The following is a 21,098-nucleotide window of genomic DNA, read 5'->3' as shown; positions in this document are numbered from 1 at the left end:
ACATTCTCACCAACTTTCATGAAGATCTCGTGAAAAATATGGCCTCTAGAGAGGTCACAAGGTTTTTCTATTTTTTGACCTACTGACCTAGTTTTTGACGGCACATGACCCAGTTATGAACCTGACCTAGATATCATGAAGCTGAACAGTCTCACCAATTTTCATGAAGATCCATAGAGAAATATGGCCTCTAGAGAGGTCACAAGGTTTTTCTATTTTTAGACCTACTGACCTAGTTTTTGACCCCAGGTGACCCAGTTTCAAACCTGACCTAGATATCATCAAGATGAACCTTCTGACCAATATTCATGAAGATCTCATGAAAAATATGGCCTCTAGAGAGGTCACAAGGTTTTTCTATTTTTAGATCTACTGACCTAGTTTTTAACCCCACGTGACCCAGTTTCGAACTTGATCTAGATATCATCAAGGTTAACATTCTGACCAATTTTCATGAAGATCCATTGAAAAATATGGCCTCTAGAGAGGTCACAAGGTTTTTCTATTTTTAGACCTACTGACCTAGTTTTTGACCGCACGTGACCCAGTTTCGAACTTGACCTAAATATCATCAAGGTGAACATTCTGACCAATTTTCATGAAGATCCATTGAGAAATATGGCCTCTAGAGAGGTCACAAGGTTTTTCTATTTTTAGACCTACTGACCTAGTTTTTGTTCCCACATGACCCAGTATCAAACTTGACCTAGATATCATCAAGGTGAACATTCTGACCAATATTCATGAAGATCTCATGAAAAATATGGCCTCTAGAGAGGTCACAAGGTTTTTCTATTTTTAGATCTACTGACCTAGTTTTTACCCCCATGTGACCCAGTTTCGAACTTGACCTAGATATCATCAAGCTGAACATTCTGACCAATTTTCATGAAGATCCATTGAGAAATATGGCCTCTAGAGAGGTCACAAGGTTTTTCTATTTTTAGACCTAATGACCTAGTTTTTGACCCCACGTGACCCAGTTTCAAACTTGACCTAGATATCGTCAAGGTGAACATTCTGACCAATATTCATGAAGATCTCATGAAAAATATGGCCTCTAGAGAGGTCACAAGGTTTTTCTATTTTTAGACCTACTGACCTAGTTTTTGACCCCACGTGACCCAGTTTCGAACTTGACCTAGATATCATCAAGGTGAACATTCTGACCAATTTTCATGAAGATCTTGTGAAATATATGGCCTCTAGAGAGGTCACAAGGTTTTTCTATTTTTAGACCTACTGACCTAGTTTTTGATGGCACGTGACCCAGTTTCGAACTTGACCTAGATATCATCAAGGTGAACATTCTGACCAATTTTCATAAAGATCCCATGAAAAATGTGACCTCTAGAGTGGTCACAAGCAAAAGTTTACGGACGCACGCACGGACGCACGCACGGACGACGGACGACGGACGCCGCGCGATCACAAAAGCTCACCTTGTCACTTTGTGACAGGTGAGCTAAAAATAGTTCTGAATCAGGACATATGAGCTAATAAAAAATAAAGTGGCAACATATTAACCCTTATCATGCCAGACACAACAGATTCTACCTTTCCAACCAGTGCAGATCATGATTAGCTTGCAAATCCATTCAGTCTGATCATGATCTGCACTGTTCCCAATTCAGTAAGTATCTTTTTGGTCAGCACCCCTTTTAAAACCTAATGGTACTATCCAAACTGAAAGATGGATAAGTTCATTATAGAAACTTAGTAGGATAAGGATTAATATTTGAATCAAAATAATATCTCTAGTGCATCTGAAATACCAGTAAACACTAAATTTGATGGACTATTTCCTACTGTATTTCAGCCTTACTTGGCCATAAAGCTGTGACAGAAATACTATGACAACATTACTTTTGTTGTATATAAACTCACCAGTATATCTGAATCCATGGATAAATCCTCCTGCAGATTTCCGGAAATCAAGTGAGTGTGAGGCAGTTCCGGCAACAAACATTCCCTTGTGATCCACAGACTCATAATTGTGCTTAATAGATGGGTATTTCTTTGCTCTGCCCTTTGGATGTTTTACTTTCATCGAACTGTAAATATTTATCGTTAAACTTTCCTTCTTATTTTGCTATCTAATTAGTTTAACAATTACTATTTTATTGTTACCGAACACATGTGAACATTTTTATTAGTATCAACAACTAGACTAAGTATGCACAAAATTCATGTGTAATTTTTTTTATATATCCATGAACTTGAATTTAACAGAAACTAAAATGTGTCTGTAGGACACAGGGAGTGCCCCCGACTGGTACATTTGTCACAAATAAGGGGCAATAATTCAAATGTTTACAGTCTTAAGGGGGTACTAGAGCCTAAACTAACATTTTATGAAAAAGATTCAGTATTCTTAGCCATATACTTTTTGAGCTATGAGCATCACAAACAAAAAATCCATTATTTTGGCTATTTCAAGGGCCATAACTCTGTAATAAGCAATACAATTCTCAAGAAGAACGCCAAGTGTGCAAGTGTGCATCATGATCAAGATAGGGGGCAGACCCACATGATAAATAGGAGGTGCACAAGTTCATATCATGATAAAGACTCATGCAAGATTTAATCAATTCTTATTAAATACTTTTTTAGCTAGGCGCATCACAAGGTGAAAATGTGCATTTTTGACTATTTCAGGGGCCATAACTCTGAAAATAGGGTGCGGACCAGATGAAAAATAGGAGGTGCACAAGTTCATATCATGATTAAGACTCATACAAGGTTTCATGAATCTACATCAAATACTTTTTTGCTAGGCATGTCACAAGGTAAAAATGTGCATTTTTGACTATTTCAGGAGCCATAACTCTGGAAACAGAGGGTGGAGCCAGATGAAAAATAGGAGGTGCGCAAGTTCATATCATGATAAAGACTCATGCAAGGTTTCATCAATTTATATCAAATACCTTTTGAGCTAGGTGTGTCAAAAACTTCGGACGGAAGCACAGGCACACGGAAAAATGGACAGACACACGGATGAGACCAAATCTATATGCCCCCACTACTCGTGGGGGGGGGGGGGGGGGCACAACAGAAGGTAAGGGTTGATTTCCAAAAGCACAGAGCAATCCAGACAGCAATGCATTGCTAAACAAGTGAATGAAGTATTGCCATGCAATACAAAGTCCCCTACTGGAAGGCACCTAATTTTCTCTACTGCAGTATAACATAATGAACTGATATCTGTCAATGATGTATAAACAATATTGTACTATATATACAATATGTTATAACAAAACACTTGAATTAAAATTTATATATATAAAAACCTATAGTTGTTTTCATATTGATTTTTTTTGGCTGATTATAAAAATGTTATCATGTAAGTTATTTATAGTAACAACAAAGGGAAATTAATCTTTCAAAAAAACAAAAAAAAAAATCTATATAATATAAGTCCACAAGAAACTCTTTACCAGGTAGAGATAGGCCAAAATACACCTAAAAATTGGATGTAACATGCATGCTGTACCACAGAAAAGTGGTCTCGATTTTTCTCTATCGCCAGTAATAAAAAAGTTACAATAAAATCTATTTATAGTAACAACAAAGGGACGTAATTCTAAAAACAAGGGTGCCTCATGGTGGTGAACATTTGGTCCAAGTTACATCAAAATCCCTCCATGCATGAAGAAGAAATGTTCCGTACAAAGTCATTCTTGAATTTGACCTCTAAATATGACCTTGACCTTAGACCTAGGGACCTGGTTCTTGCGCATGACATGTTGTCTCATCCAGGGGAATATTTGTGCCAACTGATATCTAAATCCTGCTTTGCATGACAAAGTTATAGACCGGACAGGAAAAAAATCCTCTTGACCTTTGATCTCAAAGTGTGACCTTGACCTTTAAGCTAGGGTACTGGGTGTTGTGCATGACACGTCGTCTCATCATGGGAAACATTTATGCCAAGTAATATTGTAATCCCTTGATGGATGACAGAGTTCTGGATCGGACAGGGAAAAAACCTTATTGACCTTTGACCCCCAATTGTGACCTTGACCTTTGAGCTAGGGGTCTGGGATTTGCGCACGACACGTCGTCTCATCATGGGGAACACTTGTGCTAAGTGATATTAAAATTCCTTAATGAATGTCAGAGTTATGGACCGGACACGAAACAGACCCTGTTCATGCTACGTTAACATCTGACTGCTAAGTGTGACCTTGACCTTTGAGCTAGGGGTTTGAAAGTTGTGCATGACACATCGTCTTATTATGAGGTACATTTGTGCCAAGTAATATTAAAATCCCTTCATAGATGGGAGAGTTATGGACCGGACAGGAAAAAAGCCTTGTTGACCTTTGACCTCAAATTGTGACCTTGACCTTTAAGCTAGGTGTCTAGGTTTTGCACATGACATGTCGTCTTCTCATGGGGAACATTTGTGCCAAGTAATATTAAAATCTCTTCATGGATGGGAGAGTTATGGACCGGACAGAAAAAAAGCTTTGTTGACCTTTGACCTCCAACTGTGACCTTGACCTTTGAGCTAGGGGTCCGGGTTTTGCGCATGACACGTCGTCTCATCATGGGGAACATTTATGCCAAGTAATATTAAAATCCCTTCATGGATGGGAGAGTTATGGACCAGACAGGAAAAAAGCCCTGTTGACTTTTGACCTCCAATTGTGACCTTGACCTTTGAGCTAGGGGTCCGGGTTTTGCGCATGACACGTCGTCTCATCATGGGGAACATTTGTGCCAAGTAATATTAAAATCCCTTCATGGATGACAGAGTTATGGACCGGACACGAAATTGCGGACGGACGGACGGACGGACAGACGGACGGACGGACAGACGGAATGACGGAAAAGCGCATTCCTATAGTCCCCGAAACTGGTTTTCAACCAGTAGGGGACTAATAAGCCCACAACAAAAAGAAATACAGCAGACAAGTTGCTTTAAAAATCAAAGGACCAAACTTTAAAAGGATTGTCTCAAACCATTTAACAGCTTAAGTTACAAAACTTCTTAACTTTATTCAAATTCTGTCCCATTTTTTTAGAAATGGGCATACCTCAAACTAAAGCCGATTTAAATACCTGTATCAGAATAAATCTCTTTATCAGTAAAAGTTTACAGGGAATGTGTGAATACAATTTTATATTAACCCTTATCACGTTGGACACGACTGATTCTGCCTTTGCGACCAGTGTAGATCATGATCAGCCTTCACATCCATGCAGTCTGATCAAGATCTGCACTGTTTGCCATTCAGTCAGTATATTTTTGGTAAGTACCCCTTTCAACAGTTAATGGCACTGTCTAAATTGAAAGATGGACAAGTTCATTTTAGAAATTTAGCAGGGTAAAGGTTTAACTTACCTATTGAAAATATCTGTATCAAACACAAATCCAAGACATCTTATAATTCTATCATATGGTTCTCTCATAGCAAAATTATCCATTTCATCTTCATTCATTTCTTCACCCACTGACCCATCTTCTACTATCTTCAGCATGAGTTTGCCCTCTGGTGATTTAACAATGGAAACTTCACTTAACGAAGCTTCCAGTACTCCATCTAGAGACTTAAGCTGGTAAGTATCCAGTAGTTCATTGTTAATAGCCCTGAAAAGTAAAATCACCAATGATTAGATATCCCTTCAGCTAGTCCAGGATATGAGATCAGAAGAGATGTTGGCAGTCGGAAATATTATTATGACTCGGGTATATGTCTAAGTATAACATATAGATATAGACACTGAGATACAATATGTACCCAATCTGCATAACTCAATTAATTACATTGAGTTTATTACCACTGAACCAGTCAAAAATTCTTCCAAAATGACTTATATCTTCATTTCAAGATCACATAATATGTATGCCAGACAGAATTTAGAGTGGACATGACACAAACCTAAGCACTGCTCTAGAGCCACCTGTCTTGTCAAGTAAAATACGTAAAAGCATTAAGAAACAAAAAACACGACAAAAATGAAAAATAATATTTGCATCCCTTTGAAGACATATATATTTCAATCATCAATGTTCATCCCTCAATCACGTACAATATGGAAGAGGTATAAACTCAAGAAAAAGGAACTCAATAATCTGTTCACAGAAGGCACTTAATATTTCAAAGGAAGTTTACTGATCATCCACAAACAATAAAAACCAAAGATTTTGATGTGTTTTAAAAATATATTACAAAAGGTCCAAGCTATTCCAATTGTAACAGTTTTACAAGATGTGTATTTCATTCATAGACAAGGCTGGTCGATAATAAGGTACCGGTAATAAAGAAAAAGAATCTGTTTGAACACATCAAATTATTTTTATTTTTTCACAAACCAAGAACTTCTAAGAAAACTGCCAATTTTGTCAATAATAAATTTCATTAAGTCACTTAAAATTAACTGTTTAATTTTTTTTTGTAGCAAATTTAACATGCTTATTTGATCTTGAAAATATCTAAAGTAGTATAGCTGTCTTTATTCTGCCTAGATGTGGTCTATCTTCCTACAATCTCCTTATATATTTGATTTCAATTGATTTACAGTTAATTTCACATTAAACAAAGAACTCCAATTCTCTAAAAAAACTATATCATAGTATCATACAGAATGACTGAATTACCGTCAGATGTACCTCACTAGGGAACTATTCCCTTTTAGGAAATTGCATCAACTACACACTCACTTTTTCAATTACCCTTCCTGAATTTGCAAAGTTACCAACAGAAGATACTCCCAAAACAATCAAGTCTGCAAATTAGTCTCTACTTTATGCCAGTATCTTTTTCTGTTGACCATACTCAGTATTAAGTGATTTATTCAACTGAGCCGTGCCATGGGAAAACCAACATAGTGGGTGTGCGACCAGCATGGATCCAGACCAGCCTGCGCATCCGCGCAGTCTGGTCAGGATCCATGCTGTTCGCTAACAGTTTCTCCAATTCCAATAGACTTTAAAAGAGAACAGCATGGAGCCTGACCAGACTGCGCGGGTGCGCAGGCTGGTCTGGATCCATGCTGGTCGCACACCAACTATGTTGGTTTTCCCATGGCACAGTTCAACTATTTACCATACTTTCATACTGAACTGGCATTTATACAAAAACTTCATGTCTGCTAGGACTTGACATCAACAGAGTGATTTCTTGGATCTTGCAAACCTTAGACTGGGCTTTGTGAAAATTCTTTCATGTGATAAAGTCATCCATGCAATTTAGCAGCTTCTGACTCCTCTCAAATTAATACAATTGGATATTTTAGTCAGACAGTGTTTATTTATACACCCCTGTAATTTCTGGTGACAACCTTATTAAACTTTAGTCTGCTGGCGGAGGCTGATCATGGTCTGCACTGTTTGCTATTCAGTCAGTAAACTGTCAGTGGACACCCCTTCGATTAATAATATACGCCCAAACTGAATGATGGACCCACTGGTGCCAGATCAGAAAGAAGATGCCTCTGTACATGTTATACCCTACCCCTAGGTATTCTATAAGAACCATGGTCATGAACGGGAAAATATACTAACCCCCGTTTCAATCGTAAATTTATTAACTTAAACGTGCAGTTCGGGGAATGGGTACCTAGTATACTGAACAAGCGATAATTTATCTTCTATCGTGCACCAGTCACCTTGTCTCAATATATATTCCATATTCATGGGTGGTAAACGTGCAATCCAATTCCCGCCGGGAATACGCTTAAAATGGATTGCGCAACGTCCGGTGCTGGTGTTGCGCGTAAAAAAAGACGAAATTGAGGTATGTGAAGTTTTTTGATGATTTTGCTTACTATGAGACAAGAATAAATTTTCTCTAAAAAAAGGAAAATGCTATTCGACACAAATATGATTATACATCATATATGTAAAATATCTGGTTTGTAATTTATGATTCATCTCTATTATCACAAAAACTCTGGCAACACGAAGCGTGAAAAAAGTATGAAATCAACAAAAATGGGAGTTTCTGACCTCATATGCCTAATCTGAGGACATCTGATGCTTTTTATGATAACTCAAATGTTATAAAGTAATGAATATCAAAATTATTTGCTTCAAATCCTGCTTACGGGGACATAATTGACAAAAAAATAATTGGGTATGGGGTTGCGCACCGGGAATGGAGTTGCTCGTATACATCATAATGTATATAATGTATACGCGCATCTCCATTCCCGGGGCATAACCCCATTCCCAATTATCTTTTGCCAATCATTTCCCCAAAAGCAACATTTCATTCAAGTGTATGTAATATTCATGACTGTTTTACACGCGTTTGATCATTAGAAGCGTCACATTTCCAGAAAGAAGGCGCAAGAGTTAGAAAATTTGCATTTTTCATGATTCCATGCTTTTTTGACAGCTCGAGCCAGCAAAGTTTTCGTGATAACAGGGCCAATTCTTAAATTAATAAGTTGATATTTCACACATATGATCTTTATTCATTTTTGTGTTGAATAGCATTTTGCTTTTTTTCGAAAGCACTTGTAAATATGTCATTATTTACAAAAACGAAAACCCACCTACCTCGATTCTGTATATATTGATGCGCAACACCAGCACCGGAAGTCGCGCAACCCATTTTTAGCGTATTCCCAGTGGGAATTGGACTGCGCGTTTACCACCCGTGATATTGCTGAGATTATCAACATATTTTATGCTTTCGTCAACGTTACAGAAAAAACTTGCTTGACCTTCCCTAATGAACATCCGGTCTAGAGGTCACGGCAGTGTGCACATGTTTGGCGAAATGTAAACAAACAAAAACAGAATTTAAAAAAAATACAATTTTACACTAAAACTGGAAATGATGAATGAAATTCATCTTGTATATGATCTTTAATTTGAAATCGTACATTGGTCTGCATCTGTTCTGTTTATTTTATTCATTTTGCACATTTATGCTGCATTTTCGTATTTTAGCGAACACGTGTAGTAAAATGACAACTGACATACATTTTCACAACAGCCAATCAGAATGGTTTTGTAATCTAGAACGGAACTTCACCAGGGAAGATCAAGCAAGTTTTTTGTGTAACGTTGAAATAACTATAAACTACGCGTTGTTTTTCTAAGATAAGAAGTATTGAAGAAATGTGACCGGGACACAATGGAAGACTAGAAAATGCTTTTGTAAAAAAGCGCATGTCTCCCCCAATGCAAAGTCCTATAGGCAAGACGTCAATAGGGGTCAGGAGCGAAAGTCAAAGAGACACTGATGGCTGGCTGCAATAGGGATCATCTACTTGGCATGTCCAGTCATCCCGCTAAATTTCAACACTCTTGGCCTAGTGGTTCTCAAGTCACTGTTCAGGCTCCTGTGACCTTGACCTTTGATCAAGTGACCTCAAAATAAATAGGGGTCATCTACTCTGCATGTCCAATCATCCTATTAAATTTCAACAATGTAGGTCAAGTGGTTCTCAAGATATTTCCAAAAAATGATTTTACATGAACAGGCCACTGTGACCTTGACCTTTAGTAGACTGACCCCAAAATCAATAGGGGTCATCAACTCTGTATGTTCAATCATCCTATGAAGTTTCAACATTCTGGGTCAAGTGGTTCTCAAGTTATTGATTGGAACTGGTTATCAATGTTCAGGCCCCTGTGACCTTGACCTTTAATGGAGTGACCTCAAAAACAATAGGGTCATTTACTTTGCATGAACAATCATCCTATGAAGTTTCAACATTCTGGGTCGAGAGGTTCTCAAGTTATTGATTGGAAATGGTTTTCCATGTTCAGGCCCCTGTGGCCTTGACCTTTAACAGAGTGACCCTAAAATCGTTAGGGGTCATCTACTCTGCATGACCAATCATCCTATGAAGTTTCATCATTCTGGGTCAAGTGGTTCTCTAGTTACTGACCGGAAATGGTTTTCAATGTTCGGGCCATTGTGACCTTGACCTTTCACAGAGTGACCCCAAAATCGTTAGGGGTCATCTACTCTGCATGACCAATCATCCTATTAAGTTTCAACACTCTGGGTCAAGTGGTTCTCAAGTTATTGACCAGAAATGGTTTTCAATGTTCAGGCCCCTGTGACCTTGACCTTTAATGGAGTGACCCAAAATCGATAGGGGTCATCTACTTTGCATGTACAGTCATCCTATTAAGTTTCAACATTCTGGGTCAAGTGGTTCTCTCGTTATTGATCAGAAATGGTTTTCCATGTTCAGGCCCCTGTGACCTTGACCTTTGATGGAGTGACCCCAAAATCAATAGGGTTCAATTACTCTTTATGACCAATCATCCTATGAAGTTTCAACATTCAGGGTCAAGTGGTTCTCTAGTTATTGATCGGAAATGGTTTTCAATGTTCAGGCCCCTGTGACCTTGACCTTTGACGGAGTGACCCCAAAATCAATAGGGGTCATCTACTTTGCATGTACAATCATCCTATTAAGTTTCAACATTCTGGGTCAAGTGGTTCTCTAGTTATTGATCGGAAATGGTTTTCAATGTTCAGGCCCTTGTGACCTTGACCTTTGACGGAGTGACCCCAAAATCAATAGGGGTCATCTACTCTTCATGATCAATCATCCTATGAAGTTTCAACATTCTGGGTCAAGTGGTTCTCTAGTTATTGATCGGGAATGGTTTTCAATGTTCAGGCCCCTGTGACCTTGACCTTTGACGGAGTGACCCCAAAATCAATAGGGGTCATCTACTCTTCGTGACCAATCATCCTATGAAGTTTCAACATTCTGGGTCAAGTGGTTCTCTAGTTATTGATCGGAAATGGTTTTCAATGTTCAGGCCCCTGTGACCTTGACCTTTGACGGAGTGACCCCAAAAACAATAGGGGTCGTCTACTCCAGCAGCCCTACAACCCTATGAAGTTTGAAGATTCTAGGTCAAATGGTTCTCCAGTTATTGCTCAGAAATGAAGTGTGATGTACGGACGGACGGACGGACAGGGCAAAAACAATATGTCTCCTGGGGGAGACATAATAAATCACCACATATTTGATATCCATAGTACAAATTTACCGAACTGCATGTTTTAAGTATGATATGCGCGATTGTACGGGTTAGTAAATTTTCCCCTTCATGACCATGGTTCTTACAGAATACCTAGGGGTAAGGTATAACATGTACAGAGGCATTTTCTTTCTGTTCTGGTGCCAGTGGATGGACCAGTCCATTTGGACCTTAGGCCAACAAGAATTATCTGTAAGACAGCATGCTCGACTTTTAGGTGCTTGATTCTGAATTAGAGCTTTGCCAGTAAACACTTTATAAAACTTTAAACAAAAAATTATAAGTTAAAAAGGGGCATTATTCTGTCAAAATTCAAATCAGATTGTTTCTCCTGGTACAGACTTTGATAGTAAGTAACTATTTTAAGTTTCAAGTCAATAGCTTTGATAGTAACAGAGATATCTGACTTTATCAAAAACTTTAACAAAAAAATTCTAATCAAAAAGGGGCATAACTCTGTCAAAATTCAAATCAGAGTTACGGGGATTGTTTCTCCTGATAAAAACTTTGATAGTAAGTAATTATTTAAGTTTCAAGTCAATACCTTTGATAGTAACAAAGATATTTGACTTTATCAAAAACTTTAACCAAAAAATTCTAAGTTAAAAAGGGGCATAACTCTGTCAAAATTCAAATCAGAGTTATGGAGATTGTTTCGCCTGGTGAAGACTTTGATAGTAAATAGCTAATTTAAGTTTCAAGTCAATAGCTTTGATAGTAACAGAGATATTTGACTTAATCAAAAACTTTAACCAACGTTGACGCTGATGGCGATGCCAGGGTGCAAAAGCTCTATTTTCTTCGAAAGGTGGAGTCCTTGGACAATAACAATGTTTATAGGTACAGTTTTATTTTGATGTTTGAGAGTTCACTTTATAGACTCTGCCAATTAGGGAAATTAGCATTATTTACCATGCCTTATTTTGGTAAAAACCACTATCATACTGAATAACACTACTTAAATGAAGGACCATTCCATTATTAAAAGAACAAATCATCGCTGACCTTAAAATCGAACTATAATAATGAAATCACTTTACTATTTACACATAAGCTTACTAATTAAGGTCATAATTATATTCAAAAAGTTAATGATGGATGAACTAACGCTCATTATTACCTCTTCAATTAATTTCAACTTTGTACTCCATTCATAAATTGTTTTTTTCATCACTGAATAAGAAATGCATGTATGGTGTCAATTATTGTGTTAACATACTTGATACTGTTTAAAAATAATGAAGATTTTATGTTATTTATAATGTAACAGCACACTGAATTAAGGACAATACTTGACATGACATAACTCAGCTAGGTACAGTTTATGTGATACATTCTTTCTTTAATTTTTTTTTTTGGCTGGGTGTTCAGTCACACCAACACAATTATCGGTCACATGGCAACTTTCAAGCTTTACATGGTGGAGGAAGACCCAAATGACTGCCCTTCCAATCATTATTTCAGGCACTGGCAGGATCCTAGGTAGGACAACTGACCTTGACATGCAAGCTAAAAAGCTTCCTGACGTAAAAGAATTCTACACCCCACATGAGTTTTTGACCCCACTGTGGTAAGGGCAAGAGATTTGAAGTCGGTGATCTTAACCACTTAGCGATGGAAGCTCTATAATACATTCATGAGTTCATGAAAGGACACATTAAGGAACTATTTTCAACATAGAACATTACATTGGTCTCACAGATCTTCAATAATTGTTCACCTATCTTGTCAGAGACAGCAATCACTGTCTAGCAAAAAAGGCAACTGATATTTATGATCCTCTAATTAAGATATGACAAGAATTCAGCTCTGTAACACCAGTGCTTTGGCTTTCTTTAATGTTGCCAATTAGTGTGTCTTTCCAACATTTCCATCAAGAAACGGATTCCAGCCAATCTATTTTCTCCCTTTTATAAGACCAGAAAAAGTTCATGACTTGTGTTCTAACTCATATTTATATTTTCCAATTGTTACATTCTGTTCACTGTACAGATATTAATATCTTATAACCTCACAGCAATTCAGTTCCTGTTATTCTTCCACATACATTCTTTGCTATTTAAAGGAAACACGGCTAAATTTTTTCGACATCAAAATAATAAGGTATAGTGAACAGCATTCAGGAAGTTCAACTAATGACACAAGTAACTTTATACTAATTTATTCATTTTTTTTTTTGTTGGGTTTAACATTGCATCAACACAATTATAGGTCATATGGTAACAGTCCAGCTTCGATGGTGATGAAAGACCCAAGGTGCTTCTTCTATTTCATCACCAGCACGGACCTGGATAGAACCACCAGCTCGACAGCTTCCTCACATGAAGATTCAATGCCCTGAGTGAGGCTCGAACCTACATCTGTGAGCGGCAAGTGATCTGAAGTCAGAGACCTTAACCACTCAGCCCCCACTAATTTATTTTAGCTCGGTTGTGACGAAAGCTTGGAGCTTATTTGAAACACTCTCAAGTCCGCTTCCTTGAAAACCAAGTACTGGTGCCATATGAGAGGCCATGGTCGCGACTCGGGAGCAGCCGACACATTGACCACTTGACCACTGCTCTCCTCTAATATGACAAAGATTATTTAAAATAGCTATGGCACTGAAGCCAACATTTTGTAAATTCATTTTTCTTCATTACTATTCTACTGCAAGTTCACTTATTTCCGTTACTTCTTCCATTTGTATTTAGTTTATCCAAAGGATTGTAAGACTAGAACCCTACTTTAACTTGATTACAAACACTGTAAAAGTAAAGTAAAGTTAAGTGTTTGTTTATTATAGTGTAACCCTTACTGAAAAGGCCAGATATATCGGCTTATGAGACACCTTCATACATTGAACAGCGTAACTTTCCTATTCCTAGGCACCAGGCAGGCAGGCAGGCAATCGGTAATCATTATTTAACTGGCAGCTTACCAACTAGTCTTTCTTCATTAACAAGTCCCGCCTCTGACCGACAGTGCTCGAACCTTCCACCTCCCGATTGCAGGGCAGGTGCCTTATCCTTTTAGGCCACCGTAGCTCCGTCAGAGGTTAGCAAAAATAACTTTAAAATTACTATGTTCAGTCAGATCTGCTCTGAGAAAATCTGCTTATACAGGAAAAGACTGATGTGAAAAAAAAAATGTGATACATCATATTTGTAACAGTTTTTGTTTTTGTTTTGATTGAACCGAAGTCTTTGAGAAAACTGATTGCTAATGAAAGCAGTATATGATAAAATGTACACAGTTTCTTAATTGCTTGATTTAAATGAATGACACAAAAACTAACAAAATTCTCTTTAACACACTTTCATAGTCAGTAATATTGCAACCTGAGGTCAATTTACGTTCATTTTGTATTATCTTTAAAAATCATGATTGACTGCTTTACATGGTATACATACTAAACTACTCAAGAAATCAAGGTTGCTTAATGTGTTTTTTCAAAGATTGCCACTCATTATCAAGTATGTTTACCCTAGGCATGATTTTATATGGCTTATAAAAGGTTTTTCAAACTGTCACAATAACATTATTTTCAAATCTTGCATTTTGATCTAGTATTAACTAAGATGTTTTATTTGTTTGCGGTGTGACCTACTTTCCCATTACAGTGTTTATCTATAAATGGTTGTATTTGAGATGTGTGGCTTTGGTCACATTTAGTATTTGAGATGTGTGACTCCGGTAGCACTCTGGTCATATTTAGTGCCCTCAATGCTTCTATATACTGTACTGGAGGTGTGTGACTCTGGTAGCACTCTGGTCATATTTAGTGCCCTCAATGCTTCTACAGACTGTACTGGAGGTGTGTGACTCTGGTAGCACTCTGGTCGTATTTAGTGCCCTCAATGCTTCTACAGACTGTACTGGAGGTGTGTGACTCTGGTAGCACTCTGGTCGTATTTAGTGCCCTCAATGCTTCTACAGACTGTACTGGAGGTGTGTGACTCTGGTAGCACTCTGGTCGTATTTAGTGCCCTCAATGCTTCTACAGACTGTACTGGAGGTGTGTGACTCTGGTAGCACTCTGGTCCTATTAAGTGCCCTCAATGCTTCTACAGACTGTACTGGAGGTGTGTGACTCTGGTAGCACTCTGGTCATATTTAGTGCCCTCAATGCTTCTACAGACTGTACTGGAGGTGTGTGACTCTGGTAGCACTCTGGTCATATTTAGTGCCCTCAATGCTTCTACAGACTGTTCTGGAGGTGTGTGACTCTGGTAGCACTCTGGTCATATTTAGTGCCCTCAATGTTTCTACAGACTGTACTTGAGGTGTGTGACTCTGGTAGCACTCTGGTCATATTTAGTGCCCTCAATGCTTCTACAGACTGTACTGGAGGTGTGTGACTCTGGTAGCACTCTGGTCATATTTAGTGCCCTCAATGCTTCTACAGATTGTACTGGAGGTGTGTGACTCTGTAGCTACATTTAGTGACAATGCATTAAAGAACTTTATTTTTACTTTCAATCATATAAACAATAATCATACTTCGCTTTTAATGACACCTCAAAACAAGTTGTTTGTTTAAGGTATCCCAACCCTACATAACTAAAATCCCTTACCCTAGAGATTGTAGAAATATTTTCAAAGGTTAGCAAAGAGGGAGTTTTATGGGAGAATAAATGCATAAATAATATGTCAATATGATCACTTCTGTTTTTCTAATATGTATAACAATAACAATTTTCTGACTTACATAACAATGACATAATGGCATTTCTCAAATTCTCTCTCTCATAAAAATTAAACTACACTACATACTAATTTTGGCCAGTTTATATCTGAAACATTAACAGTTTTTAGGTCTTACATAAAATGTTTATGACATTGGGATACTTGCTCTTAAAATCATTTGCTTTGTATGATTGTGTAACATGATACAGTGTTGTTCAAGTTACACAATCAGAGGATTCAAATCATTTTATTAACAATGTCATAATTGTTACGAAGTTCTTAAATTTTGATTACCTAGATAGAGTATGAAAATACAGAAATCAATGACTGTTCACATGACACCTGATTCTGACGCTAATAACCATGAAGTTTCAATTTTCGAAACGTTCTCATGGAGGAATGACAAAGATAAAAGCACTTCTTTAATTCATGCAATGAAAGGATATTACAGTATTAAATTGATTTTTTCTCGTGTTCATGCATGTGAAACCCTACCGAATAACCCGCCCTGAAAGGGCTTAATATATTAATGGTGTGCATTAAAAGCAGGGTTTACACATGCATGAATATCTGACAAATATTTGGGCTGTTCTATGACAAAACCTATATTTGTGACAAAAAATCAAAATTGAGATAATAAAATATTCATGACTATTTGTTTACCTTTCAAATCTGAAAATTTTAAGCAATTTATTCTTCACTATCTCAAGACCTACATTTAAGTAAGTCACCGAAGACATTTTACAGATGTGATGTTAAGAAAGTTATAAAAGCAGTAAGAGGTCACCGTGCCTGGCATGTATTTTCCATGTCATTTATACAATAAATTATGCCTGTTACCTCAATTAATTAAATTAAACTAATTAATTAACTGTTACTAATTAAACATCTTTAATTTGAATATTCAGAAACAGTTTCAAATGATTTTACTGAAAAGTGACTTAACCATGTATTTTTGGTTCAACACAGGCATTTAATCTACAGACCGTTGTATTCTCATGGTGTATGAGTGCTCTGAAATTTCAGCTGCCATGACAAAATAATTAATATATTTATTTGTGAAATATCATAGAATTTGATTTGCCTTTGACAACTAAATTACAACATACTAGTTTCTAGTTTCCGATAAATTGCTTCAATTAATAGATACTGAAATTATAACCTAGTAAGTAGTTTAAAAATTCTTTTATCATGGCTCTATTAAAATGGTTCTACTGTCTTATTCTAAAGCAGTCAAGGATGTGTGCCTTTATCACGGATGCACTCTTTCAAAGTTAGAGTATGACTTGACGACCCCACTTACACACAGAAAACAGAATAGAACAGAAGAATCTTACACTGTTGTCTACTTTAGTTACAGCACATTTTACCTGACAAATAATCTCAAGCACTGAGTGACACTGATTTCACACAAGCACTTCATGAACTTAAATGATTTTCATCATGTGTTTTTTTTATTGCTTTAATTTTTTGGTAAAACACTACATTATAACCAGTAAAAACTGTTAGCTAATTAGTTTAATGGGCCCAGCCCCTGCACTTACTTTGTTTGCATGCTGAACAATGTTAATGTGAAGTTACAGTAAGATATAAGCAATAGTAACAAAGAAAAACAAAGGTTGCTGAAAAACTGTAATCGAGAAAGTTCACGCAGACGCCAGGGCAAGTAGAATAGCACCCCTATTCTCTGAATAGTGGAGCTAATAAAATGGACTGAATTAACTGCTTTTATTGGCAGTATAAAGTTCATTTTCTTGGTGGGTACATTTCCTGCTAGACCAGAAACTAGAGGTTGGTACTGGCTTACCGCAGATCTCCAACATAATGTGTTGCCCATGACAACCTCACACGTGACCTTGCAATCATATGTATCAAATTTGTAGCACCATAAATATGTGTAGCAGTTTCAAAGGCTGAGTTACCTCGACCTGCAACAGATTATCTTCAATATCAAAATACTTATTTTTTTAAACACAATGATGTGGCCAAATGAGTTCAAACTGAATAATAGTATATCTGTATACCATTAGGAATAACATACAAATAGTTCTGCAATACATAAATAATTAAGACAGTCATCAGTAATTAGTTCTGACGTTTTTATTTATTTTTTTTAAGTAAATCTAGGTCATGTGGCAACCCTCCTGCATATCTAGGTCAGGTGGTAACTTTTCCAGCAATATTAGGTCATGTGGTGACTTTCCAGCATTAATGATTGAGGAAGACCCTTGATACCCCTCTAACAATTATTTCAAACAAGGGCCAGCATCAGGGAGGAACCACCACCAGGCAGACACCCTCATAGAACCATAACAAGCAAGAGCTGTTTGTAAAACACATATACCTCTAATGAAGGGTTGTCCCACTTTCACTCCAATGATCACTATGACCTCGACCTACTAACTCCAAAAACATTAGGGGTCATCTACTTCATAAGCCCAACCATGCTATCAAGTTTGAAGATACTGGGTTCTCAAGTGATTGAGCAGACACTGTTTTCAAAGTTCAAGCACTTGTGGCCATTTACTCTACCGATCAACAGACCTCTAGATATAAGTCAAAACTCAATCACCAGAAATCTCACCTAATAATAGTACCAAAAGTAGGGAGAGACTCTTACCAAGAATTAGGACGGTTTGACCTTCATAATCATCTGGATTGAGTGACATTGTTTCATATCCATCAACATATTCCATACCAACCAAATCTGGAATGTTCGGCTTGCCAATACCTGTTGCTATGATGAGACGACTGAAAGACATAAAGTTAAAAATGCAATGCTTCGTCTAGGCATCTGCATGATTTTTATTTAATAAATGCTCAAAACGTTAACACTTACCCTGCTAAAGTTCTATAAAGAACTTGGACATCTTTCAATTTGGGCAGTATCATTATCTGTTGAAGGGGGTTCTTACCAAAAAGATACTGACTTGCAAATAGTGCAGATCATGATCAGATTGCACAGATGTACAGGCTGATCATGATCTACACTGGTCACATTTAAGGCAAAATCAATTGTGTCCAGCATGATAAGGGTTAAGCTGAATGGTTGTATACCCTTATGATCTAAGACAGGTGATTCAGAAAAGTGTGTCACTAAATTAAGTCCTGTGAATTATGGACTGGTTGCCAATTGCCCATTTCTATTAAGATAACTTTCATAACATGTGCACATCATTAAGGCAATGCCATTCAAGCAGTCAAGTACTCTAGTTACAAAACCCCTTTCTTCATGTCACTTAATTATATAGATGACATTCTCACATGAAAAATATTTTGATCTGATAGCAAAATTCTTCAGTAAACAAAATAACTAATTTCATTGTCAAGCTTCCTATTCTATAAACTGATTTATGAAAATACTTACTGAAACCATGCTAAACTATATTGATTTTTTTTTCCTAAAAAAAACTAACTGTATTCATCAAATTAAAATAATTGTTATTGTTTCTATTTCTAGGGAATATCGTTCAATTACATGCCTATCCCAGGACATAAATGCCATAAATGTCTATATATGTTTCAAGAGAATATCCTGTAGATTAAATTATTGATACTGATATATGAAAAACAATCTTTAAGTTAGAGAACTATAAATTATTTACAACAAATGTTTTCTTTTTGATACGTTTAACGTCGCACCGACAAAATCATAGGTCATTATGGCAACTTTCCTGCTTTGATGGTGGAAGACCTAGAGGCCTTGGGCCTTATTTTATCATGGGTGGGGACCTTGGTAGAACCACCGACCTTCTGTAAGCCAGCTGGATGGCTTCCTCACATGAAGAATTCAATGCTCCGAGTGATACTTGAACCCACATTGGTGAGGGGCAAGTGATTCAAAGTCTGCAACCTTAACCACTTGGCCACAGAAGCCCCTCACAACAAACAAACCATAACTTCAAAACTGCCTGCTCTTACTTTTGTTTACTATCCTATTTCCAAAAAAGTTCTGTGTAAGGTATATTTACAAAAAACACTCATTTCAATAAATATAACACTCAAACAAACACTGAACCCCTGTTTTGCTTAGAATGGTTTTCCTTCAAAGAAACAGGCTGCAATTATTCAGTATTCCAGTCACTGTGTAAACATAATTAGAAGTCTGGAATGCCATACAGATGTTTCTGTCACAAAGCAATAACTTACAGAAGGATCTTAAGTAAATAAAATTAAGATACTGGGAAGATATATCAGAACATAACAATGAATGTGAAAGAAAATGGAAAGGCAATCTAGCACAATAATTAAGTAAATTAAATACAAAACGATGAATTAAACGTAACTATAAATTCAAAGCTAGACATGAAGAACCGATTACATTGTACTGTAAGTTATACGCTTTATGACAAAGCCTTTGTAAAGCTGTACGAAAACGATCAGTTACATTTTGTACTGTAAAGTTATGGGACTGCTTTATAAAGGAAACTATATCCTTTGGTAAAATAGTAGTAATGCTTCTTGTTTCATTTGTTCATACCAAATTATAGATAGTTGTTCATCAGATCTTTTCAGAAACAGATAGCCTTCTTTTTTTCTTGTCCTGGCACTATTGAAAATAATCCAGTTTAAGTTTATTAGTGTGCCAGTTTAATCCTTATCATACTTAACACGATTTTTTGCAACCATTGTAAATCATGATCAACCTAAGCATATCCATGCAGTCTGATCAAAATCTACACTGGTCACCATTCAGTCAATGTCTTTTTTTGGGAAACCCTTTTAACAGTTAATGATACTGTCAAAATTGAAACTTCATTATAGAAATTAAGCTGGGTAAGGATTATAATAAACCCACATAGCAGTGAACAAAATTTAATGATTATTATTCCATTCTCTAATATTATTTCTTTTGTCCTCAAATGGACTTCCTGATATTTCTTAGGCCACACTTTGATACCCAGCACTAAAATAACATAAAAATAACTTTAAGAAGTAATCCTCTTAATTAGCAGGAAAGCTAAGACTGTCTGGAAAATAAAATTAATCTTAGATACAATGTCTGAAGAACAAAAGTGACCTTAGTATTCCAGTGGCAATACAGTAGTCCTCTACCAATGCAAAAAACAAATTTACTTGACCTTCAATAGTGACCTTAACATTTGACCGACAACCATGGACCATGTGCGCAACATACATATAGTCTAATCATGGGGAACATTTCTGTCTAGTACTAAAAAATCCTTTAATGCAATTAAAAGTAATGAAGCAGAAATGAATTTCAACTTCATCTTGAACAGTGACCTTGACCTTTAACCAACAAGTATAGATCATGCGTTGACATATTGTCTCATTTCTGTGTAGCACTAAAATAATCCATCAATGCATATAAAAGTTATAGAGCAGAAACCATTTTCACTTGACCTTCAAAAGTGACCTTGACCTTTGACCTACAAGCATAAGTCATGTACATGCATAACATATTGCCCTCTATTAACATACTTAGTTTTATGAACCT

General features: G+C 36.7%; 1 protein-coding gene across 4 annotated transcripts in view; it reads right to left on the bottom strand.

Annotated features, from left to right (window-relative positions):
* Positions 1 to 21,098, bottom strand: part of LOC123563414 (FAD-dependent oxidoreductase domain-containing protein 2-like) — a 79,063-nt gene that overhangs the window by 10,261 nt on the left and 47,704 nt on the right. For all 4 annotated transcript variants that reach the window (XM_045356201.2, XM_045356203.2, XM_045356204.2 and 1 more), the window contains exons 5-8: positions 18,261 to 18,391; positions 17,448 to 17,568; positions 5,351 to 5,596; positions 1,888 to 2,054 (exon numbers count right to left, since the gene is read on the bottom strand). In XM_045356201.2, the coding sequence (XP_045212136.1) occupies positions 1,888 to 2,054; positions 5,351 to 5,596; positions 17,448 to 17,568; positions 18,261 to 18,391 (665 nt within the window). The remainder of the gene's footprint in view (positions 1 to 1,887; positions 2,055 to 5,350; positions 5,597 to 17,447; positions 17,569 to 18,260; positions 18,392 to 21,098) is intronic.

The sequence above is a fragment of the Mercenaria mercenaria genome, chromosome 2 (assembly GCF_021730395.1).
Source record: "Mercenaria mercenaria strain notata chromosome 2, MADL_Memer_1, whole genome shotgun sequence".
Taxonomy (NCBI): Eukaryota; Metazoa; Mollusca; class Bivalvia; order Venerida; family Veneridae; genus Mercenaria; species Mercenaria mercenaria.
Note: the sequence above shows the minus strand (reverse complement) of the source record. Positions and strands in the feature narration are given on the sequence as shown.